The following is a 14,354-nucleotide window of genomic DNA, read 5'->3' as shown; positions in this document are numbered from 1 at the left end:
ATTCTGAAACTGTGCGACTTTTTTTAGATTCAGCTTTTCGCTTTCTTTACTTCTGCAACAATCTAAAATGTTACTGACCTGTTGCCAAATAAACCAATAGTTACAAATTCTCTTCCTTGTTGGTACCACTTACTTTGTCAGCTTTATATTGCCAACTAGTTTGACTAGATTTTTTGCACAGTGTCCCAGCATTTTTGGAATTCGGGTCGTACTTCAGCTTTTTAGATGTGCGTAGTAGTGAAGTTTTCCTCAGCCAGCCCCCAACTGTAAAAGTGAAAGTGATTCGGGAGCTGTATCGCCGTTGGACCGCTTTTCACAGTGCTGGCGACATGCTCCCACACCCCCCTAGAAAAAACTGAATATCGCACATGTGTTAGACAGGGAGGTACTCATGGTTGTAGGGCCTCAATAGCAGGAGACTAGGAGATTAGAAATGCTGAAACGTAGAGATCTGCACCTACACTATGTATGCAGCAACTGGGACGTCTACGTTTCATACAAGCTGTGTATTATTTGGACACTGAAATTGATGAGTCTTTTGGTGCTACCCTGACAGGGAGTGCGATTGTTGCTGGCCTCTTGGTGCTTGTAAATGCTACTTTTTGAAAGCTTTAGGCCCGTTTCACACTACTGCGACTTCACAGCAATTTTGCAGCCGCGGTTTTAGGATATGCCTGTGTAACTGGCATCAAAATAGGACCAAAGTGATGCAGGGACTACTTTGAAGTTGGAGCGACTTGAAGTCGTACTAATATGATTGGTTCTCATTGGAAATCATGGGGAGCGACTTGTCATGCTACTTTTGCAGTCCCAAATCGTGGAACAAGTCGTACAAGTGTGAAAGGGGCCTTAACAGAAATCTTGGCATTTTTCTGTTCCTTTTTGTCCATTCTGATTGTACTGTACCATCATAACCATATTTGGCATAGTTTGCTAGCTAGATCATTTGCCTCAGATTTTCTTTTTTTCCTTTTTTTTTTTATTATAGGATTATGGCGTGAAAGAAGATGAACTGCAGGCAATTCTGAATTATTTGCTCACAATTCATGAGGTATGTTAACAATTTACTGCACATTTTTATTTGTGTTCCTTTTTTTTTTTTGCCACTTGGTGGCGCTGCTATAAAAGAAATTGGATTACCCAGCTGCTTATTTGCAGGAGAGAATTAAGGTCTGACTTGCTGTTTATCAGTTATAGGATTTCATTTAGATTTTTGTACAATATGCCAAGCACATCAATTGGGTCTTATATTTAACTTGTTTACTTTGTGGTCACCGATTGCCACAATGTTTTCACATTCACACTAATCTGATTTGCACTGCTCAGTTTTGAACCTTTTGAAGTGCGTTGAATAAAGTCTGGTACATACTACTAGTCCTTCTTTTTTTTTTTTTTTTCGTTCAGTCCAGGAGGGCTGAACGAAAAAGAAAACTGACAGCTCAAGAGGAGCCGCTGTACTAACTATGCATTGTTAGTACAGCGATCTTCCCTGCTGTGCTATTGTGTTCTAGCAGGGGGGGACTGCCCCCCGTCATAACACTCTCTGGTCAGCGCTCTCAGCTATTGGCTGACAGTGCTCATTGGGATACAACTTCTGTCTAACCGGCTGCAGTTCATACGGGCTGAATGTCGGCCAGTTTCTATAGAACCGGATAATGACGCCCCACATTTTGGCCCGGGTGTACTAGGTAGAGCTGCACAATTTAATTGTTAAAAAAAAATCGCAATCGCAAACCTCCCTGACGATCTCAATCCCGCATTTCCCCAATTCTATGTAACAAGTGCAGAGCTGTTAAAAGGGGGGGGGGGGGGAAGCCAGCAATGTTTATCAACATTCCTTAGTGCTGGGAGATAAACAGAAACATTGTAACATTTCATTCTTTTGGCTCAAAGGGAATACCTCTGTGTGTAAATGAGGGCAGTTTAACCACTTGAAGACTAAACCTTTTTCTGAAGCTTGTTGCTTACCAGTAAAAATCATGATTTTGTGCTAGAAAATAACTTGGGACCCCCAAACATTTTATATATTTTTTCAGCAGAGACCCTAGAGAATAAAATGAAGGTTTTTACCATATTTTATGTCACTGTATTCGTGCAGCGGTTTTTCAAACACATTTTTTTTTAGGAAAAAAATACAATTCAACAAATTTAAAAAACGAAACTAAACGGTAACGTAGTTAGCCTAATTTTTTTTGTATAATGTAAAAGATGTTGCGCTGCGAAAATCATGATCTTTATTCTAAGCAAAAAAAAATGAGATTTTCATTTTAGTCAGAATCGGGCAGCTCTAGTACTAGGCTTTAATGACGCACCACTTAAAAGTGTTTGCACATTACCCTCTTGTTTTTTTATGTATTCATGTCCTATATTATAATGTCATCTAGATTTTCAGATTTATATCTTTTAGTTTTTAATCTCTGCACATTAGGTCACTGATCAAAGAACTTTGGCTATCTGTTAAATGTATTCATGCATTTATTTCTCAATATAGGATGACAACTTGATGGATGTTTTGCAATTGCTTGTTGCACTGATGTCTGAGCACCCAAGCTCCATGATTCCAGCTTTTGATCAGAGAAATGGATTAAGGTGCCAAGCTTTGTACAGTGATTTTTTTAACGCGTATTCGTTTTTTTCCAAATTTGCTTTACAATTTTTGTATTTTTACCTCTAACAGGGTGGTTTATAAACTGCTGGCATCAAAGGGTGAAGGAATACGGGTTCAAGCTTTGAAAGTCCTGGGATACTTTCTGAAGCATTTGTCTCCAAAGTAAGTGCAACACGTTTTGCTGCTTTTCTGTTTAGCAGAATAGGGAAACTCTGTATTATGTATGAGTCAACCACCTAATATGAAACTCAAAGTGTTGGTCTAGCTTGTTGGTTTCTAATATGTATAGTTTTATGGTGTCATTGGTAAGTTTACTAATATCTCAAATGGAATTTAAGTGTTCTAACATTGATGTCATGTAAAAAAAAAATGTAACTGCACCTGAACCCAAAGGAAGTGAAGATTTGTTCTCCTATAGGAAATGCTTACAAATGTAATTGGGCCGTCTATGGTACACAAAAGAATAAGAGGGCCAGGCATGTTTCCTAAATGTGGTTTACGATTTTACACTGTACATTGATTTCTTTTATGTCCAGCCATGTGTTTTTGTTTTTTTTTCATCATTTTGGGAATTGTGTACTGCCATTTTATGGCTCAATGAGAATATTTCCTCACTTACTGTCCTGTGACGGCAGTGAAAATCTGTAACTGGGACTGAGACATCATTAAAAAACTTGAAAAATGCTTCCCCTGTTACTGTTCTGTTAATAATTTTATTGCAGCCTTTTTCTTTCATTTATATTATAATATTGGTACTTATTCTAAATGCTTGCATTTGGTTGTGCTGTGTGATGCTAAAAAAATATGCGGTTACTATAAATAACTCCTTTCTTGTACAGGAGGAAAGTTGAAGTTATGCAGGCTCATGGATTATTCTCTCTCCTGGCTGAGAGGCTGATGCTAGAGGCAAAAACCATCACAGTCACAACATACAATGTGTTGTTTGAGGTATTATGTTCTTTTTTTTGTTTTGTTATGGTAGTGTGCTTGTGCAGTGCAATTTGTGAGCATCTGTGTGGGTTTCTAGTGGAAGTCCAGCCTATACCCAACTATGTGTAAACCTGCTCCCACCCCCTTTCTAATTCCTATTTTAACTGTCCTGTGAAAGAAAGATGGGTACACTTACATATTCTCGGGAGCTCTGGTTTGGTAATGTGATCTTTCCAGTGGCCGGCTTCAGGGCTCCCCATGACTACACGTTGGGGATGTAGCCTGGCCGGAGCCCAGGCTGAGGTTGTCTCGGTTATTACCACTATAGGACTCCATGGATGTGCGTCACCCAGGGATCTTTTTTCTTCGGTTTGGCTTCAGGGGAGAGGTGCAAACGTTAACAATGGATGAAATCCCTGTGCAGTGACGTCACCCATAGACTTGCTATGGGACATCTGTTGTCAGCTGTCCCCCCTCTCATTTGAGCTGCAGCTGGGAGCCAGTCACAAGACTATAAAGGCGTACCCTCAGAATAGGTAAGTATACACATCTTTCAAAGGGTAGTAAGAATATAAGTTGGAAGGGGTTGGAAGCAGGTTTGAGCATAGATGGGGGAAAAGCCTAAAATGTAAATGTGTTTTTTTTTTTTGTTTTTTTAAAGGATGCGAGTGTTGAAAAATATTTAAAACACGTTTAATGCCTCCTAACAGAAGAATGTATTCTACTATAGTGTTTAATTCCAATTCCATTTTATACTTTTTGTCAGTAGGGTATGTCAAGTATGTACGAAGTGCACACCTCAGCCTTTTTCTTACAGTGGGTAACAAACAGGATCCAACAGCTGAATTCTTGGTGTCTTTCTTTTCAGGTCAAATGTGCTAGTCAAGCTCCCCATGCTGAATTCTCTATTCATTCTAGGTAGAGAATGAGCGTGAAGCTGAGTTTTCCTCCTCTGAACTGCAGCTTTTTAAGTATTCGTGTTTCCTAGAGATGGAAAAACTAACTTCATGCTATTTAATTTCAATATGAATGTGCATGACACCTAAGGAACATTTTTTTTCTCTTGCTGGCCATACAAAATTATACGATTAAGATTAGAAGTTACAATAACTAGCAGCTATGAAAGGGTTTGTCAAATGATAGATGCTTGCGTTTATTAAATCATTTATTCTAATTACATATGATAACAGTGGGCTGTTTTTTCTACAGATTCTTATTGAACAGATTAGCACTCAGGTGATACATAAGCAACATCCTGACCCTGATTCATCAGTCAAGATACAAAATCCTTGTAAGTAGAAAAAAAAAAAAACTGTACTGCTCTTGTAATGTCCACAACAATCCTTAACCCAATGTCATTTTTCTAAATATGGACAGTAAGGCGTGTTTCACACTGATGCGATTTCAGCTGTGACTATAGTATTAGGCTTTGAACAAACTCACAGATACAGATTTAGCTGCTCTGGGTGGTCTGAGGAGGCCAGTAATGCTGCACAGAGCTTGGGACGGTGGTCAGAGGAGGCTTGTAAAGCTGCAGAGTGCTGCATGGTGGTCTGAAGGCTGGCCTATAATGCACAGTGATCTGGATGCCACCGTGCCGGTGGTCACTGGTCAGAAGAGGCCTGTAATGCTGCACAGTGCTGGATGGTGGTCTTAGATCTGAGGGTTGGCCTGTAATGCACAGTGCCCTGGATGCCAGTGGTCAGAGGAAGCCTTGTCACGGTGCACTTGCTTGATGGGAGCGCATTGTAGAAGCAGATGGAGCTCTGTAAAAAACACCCGCGACTCACATTTTGGACCCGTTTTTCGTTTGTTAATGAAACCGGATCTGATTTTCGTCATGGGTTTTGTCAGTGGACAAAAAATGTGCTTTATCACAATAAGAATGCAGGTGACGAAATCTTTGACAACGTTGACAAAATGAACACTGCTAATAACGAGTCATCCCTGCTGTGAGCAGGGAAGGACCTTGGGCACTCGGCAGGTGATCTCCTAAGCCAGGTCGCATTCTTCCATAGACGCACGCTGACTCGCTCTTCACAGGTTTTGACGGACAGTACCTTTTTATGGCTTCTGCTGCTGCTTGTATCTCCTGTGGGACCAGGAGGCGAAGGGAAAATAGTTGCAGCCGGGACCCCCAACAGGACATGGTTAAGTGTTTGGGGTGGATGGCATAGGGGGTACAGATAGTGGGGAGTTTTTTTTACCTTAATGCAGGTAATGCTTTAAGGTAAAAAAAATTGTAGTCTTTAGAACCACTTTCTGCTTCATGGGCCTAGTTATTCAGGTCAAGACTGGGTGGTGACAATATAAGAGTTCTGCAACTTGTCCATCTCCCTCACTCTCTCCCAAACAATACATATCCTCTTGATGTATGCAAAGCATTGGATACAATCTTGTGGCAGTTTGTGTTTTTTTCCTTAAACAATTTGGCTTCAGAACCAAGCCCCCCCCCCCCCCCCCCCCCCACACAACATTTTCTGTTTACACCCTCTCATCACCTATTAATGATGGTGTTTTCTAGACCTATGCTGGCACTTGCTGCTGCTGATAAACATGCTTATATGGGATTAATGTATTGACCCTTTTTCGAAATACTCCACTTCCTTTTCCTGGAAACTCAACAAAAATGTTGCAAAATTTTGAAGCTGTCAAGGATGCGTGTTGCTGAAGTATGTTTTGTTACTTTTTCTGTTTGAATGGAACGTAACTATTAACCACCACCAAAGTTGCGTAAGACTATTTTGAGGGCCACCTATACTTGGCCTTTACAATGTGCTGCTATTCCTAAAGCTCAGTTTCTTTTTTTTTTTTTTTCTTTTTACTATATTGCAGTTAGGCTGCATATGCAGTAATTAATCTATTTCTAAAAGCCTCTGCGTCGTGTGCTGGTGTGCAGCCTTGACCTGTAAATCATACATTTTTATTTTTGCTATTTAATCTAATTTTGTTGATGCATTTTTGATAGAAGGCTTTAGTTAGAATGTGTTAGAATTATGTTATGCTGAGAGAACCACCTGTTTAGTTAGTCTGATTTCTTTGGTTGACCGCTTCTCTTAGTGACTCAAGGTAAGTTTGAGTCTCTGCACAACCTGCATTCCAGCTTATGGAGCTGAGATTTTGATCCAGTGTGCAAATAACTGAGCATCTGGCATAAATAGAACCTTTGTGCTGGTCATTGAGTGGCAGATGCCTTGGTGGGCAAGGTAGGTCAGTTCTCCATGTACGCCAGCACCATTGAGAGCTGCAGAATTCTGCGTGACCCAGGGAATGCTAGAGCATTCATGATTAACTAGTCAATGTAGTGTCTCAAAATAAAGGGTAGCCTTTGGCACCTGCTTAAAATGATTATCCAGCAAATGAACGGCCACTGTATAGGATAACAAGCTACTGCTAGCATTGGATTTGCATCAAAATAGTCACAACTACAAAAGTGGACTGGAGAAGAATTGGAAGTTCCATCAGTTTTTAGTGGTTTGAGACCTCTTATAGGAGACATTATTTTTTATTGGTCTCCGTTATCTGTGCTTTATAGTTCTAATCCTGGATTATAATTGGATGCAGAAATAATAATTTTTTCAAATGATGTGATCCGCAGAGTTACTATACCTCCAATATCCCTACAATTTTTTCTTTTTTTTTTCTTTAGTGATCTTAAAAGTTATAGCCACTCTACTGCGGAACTCTCCTCAAACTCAAGAAGTCATGGAAGTAAGACGGATGTTCCTGTCAGACATGATAAAGCTTTTTAATAACAGCAGAGAGAACAGAAGGTATGTGTTTTACATAATGCGTAACATGGTGAAAGAATTTTTACCTTTTTAGTGAATGAAATCTGCATATATATCTAAAATGAATAAGTAAACCATGAAATACACTCTCTGCAGTATTATGTGAAGAGTATTTATTGAGATTCTCACCTGGAGTGCTACTAAAGCCTTAAGATTGTTTACTTTAATGCATTCCCTGCATTAAAGCGGTTCTCCACCCTAAAGTGGAGTCCCGCTGATCGGAACCATCGGATCTAAAGACAGGTATTTGCACCCACTTCCGGCCACACGCTACGGGCGAAAGACGGGTTTTTCTGACTTCCAGTCTGTCGCCCGTTGTGTGCTGGGAACACTCGGCTCCCAGCACACAGCGTGTGAGCCAATCGGCGGGCGCAGTGCGACTCGCGCATGCGCCGTAGGGAACCGGGCAGTGAAGCCGCAGCGCTTCACTTCCTGGTTCCCTCAGCGTGGATGGTGGGGGGAGCAGCAGGGAGACGAGCGATCGCTCGTGCTCTGCTGCGATCAGCGCTGGACTCCAGGACAGGTAAGTGTCCTAATATTAAAAGTCAGCAGCTGCAGTATTTGTAGCTGCTGGCTTTTAATATTTTTTTCCCCATGGCACATCCGCTTTAAGGTAAAAATGTTTAGGTAATCATGTAATGAAAGCGGGTAGAACTGTCTATCTATGGATGCAGGCAGCACGGCTTGGGATAGAGTCCATAGGTGTACCACCAAGATTAGTGCCGGCGGGGTACCCCAAAAGAGCAGGACCAGGGCTGCTCTGTGCAATTCTTTTTCACAGAGCAGGTAAGTATAACATGTTTGTTTTTTAAACTTTATAATCACATTAAAGTGATCATAAAAAAATATATATATATTTTTTTTTAAATGACAAACGGGTTTATACTTGCCTGCTCTGTGTAATGATTTTGCGCAGAGCAGCCCTGAGATTACCCTCAGGTGAGTATTAAGGATGGCTAGGGAGAAACTACAGGGTGGGCCATTTATATGGATACACCTTAATAAAATGGGAATGGTTGGTGATATTAACTTCCTGTTTGTGGCACATTAGTATATGTGAGGGGGGAAACTTATTAAGATGGGTGGTGACCATGGTGGCCATTTTGAAATTGGCCATTTTGAATCCAACTTTTGTTTTTTTAATAGGAAGAGGGTCATGTGACACATCAAACATATTGGAAATTTCACAAGAAAAACAATAGCGTGCTTGGTTTTAACGTAACTTTATTCTTTCATGAGTTATTTACAAGTTTCTGACCACTAATAAAATGTGTTCAATGTGCTCTCCAGTGACATGCGGCGAGTTCTACGCTGTGGGCTCTTGCTGAATGAAGCTAGGACAGCCACTTTCTTTATTAGACCCCTTTCACACTGGATACGCCTATAGTGGAGCGTTAAAATCGCGGTAAAATAGCAGTGTTTTACCGCGATTTTAACGCTCCACTATAGGCGTATCCAGTGTGAAAGGGGTCTAATGAAGAAACATACATTATGTATATAGTGTGTGTGTGTGTATGTGTGTGTGTATGTGTGTGTGTGTGTGTGTGTGTGTGTGTGTGTGTATGTATGTATATATATATATATATATATATATATATATATATATATATATATATATATATATAGTTTGGGTGTTCCAAGTAATTTTCTCACAAAAAATGCTTATTTGTTAAATTACATATATGGGAAGTTTCAGAATTGGCCTGGTGTTAAAGTCGTATTTTGCTTATGACCCCTGTCTTGTATTTTTAGGAGCTTGCTCCAGTGCTCTGTGTGGCAGGAGTGGATGCTGTCGCTATGTTACTTTAATCCCCAAAACGTTGAGGAACAGAAGATCACAGAAATGGTCTATGCCATCTTCCGCATCCTTCTTTATCACGCCGTGAAGTATGAATGGGGTGGATGGCGTGTTTGGGTGGATACAATCTCTATCACACATTCCAAGGTAACTGTTAAGATGACTTGCTATCCACAGGTTTTCTGTTTAAAGTGTTATAATTATATAACACCAAAGCTACTTTTAATGTGTATAAAAATTGGTATCTTGTGGCAACTAGATACAGGCACCAAAACTGTTATATGAAATTTTACATTGAAGCTTTTTGAAGGCAGTACCCACTTATTGTGGTTTACCTGCAAAAGCTGTAGCCAAAACCACCAATTATTACCTTTCAGTGTTTGAAAATTATGTAAAATTTGCCGCACTAAACAAAATCTTTGGGCTTTGTTTGCTTTAAAGCTTGGATTGGGCTGACTCCAAAGAAAGATGCAGCTCACTCTCACCACAAGAATGCAGGACTTAAGGCTGTGTTCACACACATGCAACTTGGATGCGGTTTTCCTCCACATCCAATTCGCATGACATGAGTGTGACCGGCTCTCAGTGGAGCAGGTTCACATCGTTTCGGGGTGGCCGCAGTCCACATTTGGAAAAGGGTACTGTGTGTCCTTCTGGTTGGATTCAGGTGCTAATTCAGGCAAAAATTTGGACCTGAATCGGTGAACAAGGGCACATCGGACCAATCCCGATGCTGTGAAACGCAGCATGTGTGAACGGACCCTGAAATTAATAAACAATTTATTCTATTGAGACTAACTACCATATATTCTCTTGGTTGTATTGCACAGTGGTTTTAGCGTGGCATATTTTTTTTTATAATTTTCAATATTAGCGTGTGCTTTTATTATTGGTGTTTTGGACTAGTCTTTAATAAGGGTTTTGTTTAAAATATAACTTTCAAAGAGAAGTAATTTTTTATTTATTTATTTTATTTTATTTTTAGAAATCATGCTTACCTAGGTGGATGCAGCATTGGTCCGATGCTGCATCTGTCCCCCCGCCTGCTCTAAGGCTAAAAACTGAGCAATCAAAGACTGCTGATTGCTCAGTTCTCAGTGCCCCACAAGCACGGAGCTGGTGACTGTCAGTGAGCCAGTTAAGCCCCCTCACTAGAGCGCTGGGCTATGGAAGGAGCAGCTGGCTCAGGCCCAGCGGTCGCAATCTTTCCCCAGCCGGGACCACTGTTTGCTGAAAATGGGTTCCAGGAGTGCAGAACAAACTGCACTCCTGTGATACACAGGAGAAGTACAGCCAATAAAGCTTTGGCTGTACTTCTTTCAATTTTTGATTTTCATTTCTACAGTCTTAAATAGTAATTTTAAGGATCTTTTCTTTACTTTTCTTTAGTCTTGGTAAATTTCTGGTGATAAAGCATTTGACAACTAGAGACTACTAATTAACCACTTAAGGACCGCCTCAATTACGTCGGCAGAATGGCACGGCTGAGCACATGCACGTACAGGTACGTGCTGTGCTATTGTCCAGCCATGGGGCGCGCGCCCGCGACCCGGTCCGAAGCCGCGGGACCCGATCGCCGCTGGAGTCCCGCGATCGGTCCCCGGAGCTGAAGAACGGGGACAGCTGTGTGTAAACACAGCTTCCCCATTCTTCACTGTGGCGGCGTCATCGATCGTGTGATCCCTTTTATAGGGGGACACAATCGATGACGTCGCACCTACAGCCACACCCCTCTACAGTTGTTGACACACTTCAGGTCACACATAACCCCATCAGCGCCCCCTGTGGTTAACTCCCAAACTGCAATTGTCATTTTCACAATAAACAATGCATTTTAAATGCATTTTTTGCTGTGAAAATGACAATGGTCCCAAAAATGTGTCAAAATTTTCCGAAGTGTCTGCCATAATGTCGCAGTCACGAAAAAAATCGCTGATCGCCGCCATTAGTAGTAAAAAAAAAAAAAAAATACTAAAAATGCAATAAAACTATCCCCTATTTTGTAAACGCTATAAATTTTGCGCAAACCAACCGATAAGCGCTTATTGCGATTTTTTTTTTTTGACCAAAAATATGTAGCAGAATACGTATCGGCCTAAACTGAGGGAAATTTTTTTTTTTATATATTTTTGGGGGATATTTATTATAGCAAAAAGTAAAAAATATTGCATTTCTTTTTCAAAATTGTCGCTCTTATTTTTGTTTATAGCGCAAAAAATAAAAACCGCAGAGGTGATTAAATACCACCAAAAGAAAGCTCTATTTGTGGGGAAAAAAGGGCGCCAATTTTGTTTGGGATCCACGTCGCACGACCGCGCATTTGTCAGTTAAAGCGACGCAGTGCCGAATCGCAAAAAGGGGCAAGGTCCTTTAGCTGCATTTTGGTCCGGGTCTTAAGTGGTTAAGAGGTTTATGTTTATCATGTCTCTTTGCAATACTGCTGCTAGATCAGGCGGCTTTCCCACTTCTGTGATTAAAATGCACATTTAAAATTCACTATCTATTAGAAAAAAAAAGATAATTCTAAAAAGGCCTGTCCTATAACCTGATGAGTACTTTTGAATATTTGTTATAGGAAAACTGTGAGGACTTTGGAACCAAGTTTTAATCCATTCATTTATTTTTAAATATTTTTGTAAACAAAAACAGTCTTTTTATTTAAAGTAGAATTCAAGTCAAATGCTCACTATATTTAAACCCGACCTCACCCTCATTCTAAGCTTGTTCTAACTACCCAATAAAGTAAAAGATGTCTACACTTACCTATTCTGAAGGCATGCCGGTCTGGTCACATGATTTCTCCAGCGGCCAGATTCAGTAAAGCGGAGAGATCACTGACAATGGCTGCAGAGTCTGGGCAATAATGTCACCCACAGGCTTACATAGGGGCATCTGTTTTCAGCGGTTCCTATTTCACAATGAAGCGGACTCTGATAGCCAATCATGTGACTGGGGTTCCCTCAGCATAGGTAGTTGGACATCTTTTCTTTACAGTGTATTTAGAATAGACTTGGATTGTGGGAGGGAGCAGATATAGTTGGTATTGCTACTTTAAGCACAGAAGTAAAACCACAAAACAATCTAATATAACACAGCTTACCAATCAGATGTAATGGCTGTTTTTTTCTTTTTTTTTTTTTACTTGGTGATCCAGGTAGTAAGATATTCCTGTCTTAGGATGTCTCCATTATGGATGGAGGAGCAATGGGGGACAACTTTGAACAGCAGCATTTTCAGTCTGGGGAGAGGGTAGTTTGGGTGCACTGGCAGATTTAAATGGACTTGACCAACAAATTAAAACCATGCTCCAGCTAACACTTTGACTGGGTTCACATATATGCAGCGGGTGCGCATGTGGCTTGGATAGGAATCGCACCATATTCCTATTCAAAACGCATTTGATGTGTCTGCAGTGCGATATTAGCCATTCATTTGTTTGGCTCAAATCGCACCAAACCCTTAACAAAAAAGGTGCAGGACCCTTTTCCCCCCTGCACTGGAAATGGATTGCTTACTTATGCAATCAGATTGTTCGCAAAATGCCATACCATTGACAATCTTGGCATGGTGTTAATGTAACATTGACACCCCCTGCGGTTCGCATTGAACGCAGTGTGATATATGTGAAGCAAGCCATAAAATGGAACTTAACCTATCAATTGAAAATGTATGTTACCCCAACATTTCATATTGCTTATGTGTCTATTAATATGATCCTTTTATTTTACTTCTTCCTTTGTGTGAAATTCCCTGTGATCCTGCCATCCCCCCTGCTTTCCTATTTAAACTGACTACGGCAGGCATGGAAGTACTTAACCTCAGCATGGTCAGTTTGCTTCTTTGTCTTCTGTTTGAAAGAATAGCATGCTTGTACTCAAATAGTCAAACTTGCTGACACACCTCCCTTCACTGGGAATATCAATGTGCTGCTGAGTAAGGATGAGCTCCAGCGTGTTCGTATAGTACACGTGCAGAGCCCGCCAGGAAGTCTGCACGGTGCTGCGCTAATCACAGCTAGGGAGACATTTCCCCATCTCTGCAGCCGAGCATCGGGAAATGTCTCCCTGGCTGTGATTAGCGCAGTGCCGTGCAGACTTCCTGGCAGGCTCTGCATGTGTACTATGCGAACACGCTGGAGCTCATCCTTACGGCTGTGTATTTCTTCTGCTGACACAACCCCTGCAGTCTCCACCATCACACCTTTCTAAGAGCTTGTTTACGTTGCTTCAAAATGTGTTATTTGACACACCTTTTTTACAGCACTCTGAATGCCAATCAAAGCACGTCTTTAAATAAAATGGTAAGCTTACAGTCCTATTGACACCTTGCATTTGTTTTGCTTCAAAAATGATACCCCATGCCACTTTCTTGGTGCTTCAAAGCTTCTCCAAGGCCTCCATAGACGTCTATGACAACGCTCTCTAACAGCACCTGCAGCTTTTGAAGTGCTTTTATTCAGAGTTTGCTTTGCATTGTTTTAGAGGTATTGCAGGTGTGAGATATCCCAGGATACACCGGGAAACCAATAAAAAAAAAAAAACATCATCGTGAGTTAATTCCTGGTTCATATGCATATAGTCTGGTGCAGATGTCACATCTGCTGTGCAGCAGGAAGGTGAACAGGGCCCGGACTGGAGCAGAGCAACTAGAAGACGGCGTGTGGTATGCAGAAGGTAAGAGGGGACCGATGAGAGAGGACTGAGCAGCAGAGGATCAGCAAAGCTGGGGTACCAGAGCAGGAGAAACTAGCACATTTCAAAGGTGGTGTGCAGCATAGAAGCAATATAGTGGGAGGTGACTGAGGACCCATGAGAGAGGAGGATTAGCAAACCATAGTATCAACAGAATGGGGGATCATTAGAGCGGGGGGGGGGGGTTACTATTGAGCAGTACTAAGCTGGAGATCTGTTGAATGAATGAGGGTACCAATGAGCTGGGAATATGCAGAGTGGGACTACTACTGGGCCCCTTTAAAACCAATAGAAAATCACCACACATAGGGCAGTTGCCAACTTCATTAAAGCTTTAAAAGCATCAGAGAACCATCACCGCAGCAAAAAACAAAACAAAAAAAAAAAACACATTTAATCTGATCTGGTGGGTGCCTTTAATTTAGTCGCAGCAAGTGTAAATAAGCCCTAAGCTTCTTATGCAGAAAATACAGTAATGTTACAGGTTACCATTCACTAGATATGGTGGCTTCATCAGTTGTCTTTAGTCCTTGTTT

At 41.0% G+C, this 14,354-nt stretch overlaps 1 protein-coding gene across 2 annotated transcripts in view; it reads left to right on the top strand.

The window, feature by feature from the left end:
* LRBA (LPS responsive beige-like anchor protein) overlaps positions 1 to 14,354 on the top strand; it is a 789,979-nt gene that overhangs the window by 111,035 nt on the left and 664,590 nt on the right. For both annotated transcript variants that reach the window (XM_040331890.1, XM_040331889.1), the window contains exons 15-21: positions 989 to 1,051; positions 2,492 to 2,589; positions 2,678 to 2,770; positions 3,448 to 3,556; positions 4,748 to 4,829; positions 7,188 to 7,311; positions 9,082 to 9,274. In XM_040331890.1, the coding sequence (XP_040187824.1) occupies positions 989 to 1,051; positions 2,492 to 2,589; positions 2,678 to 2,770; positions 3,448 to 3,556; positions 4,748 to 4,829; positions 7,188 to 7,311; positions 9,082 to 9,274 (762 nt within the window). The remainder of the gene's footprint in view (positions 1 to 988; positions 1,052 to 2,491; positions 2,590 to 2,677; positions 2,771 to 3,447; positions 3,557 to 4,747; positions 4,830 to 7,187; positions 7,312 to 9,081; positions 9,275 to 14,354) is intronic.

The sequence above is a fragment of the Rana temporaria genome, chromosome 1 (assembly GCF_905171775.1).
Source record: "Rana temporaria chromosome 1, aRanTem1.1, whole genome shotgun sequence".
Lineage (NCBI taxonomy): Eukaryota > Metazoa > Chordata > Amphibia > Anura > Ranidae > Rana > Rana temporaria.
Note: the sequence above shows the minus strand (reverse complement) of the source record. Positions and strands in the feature narration are given on the sequence as shown.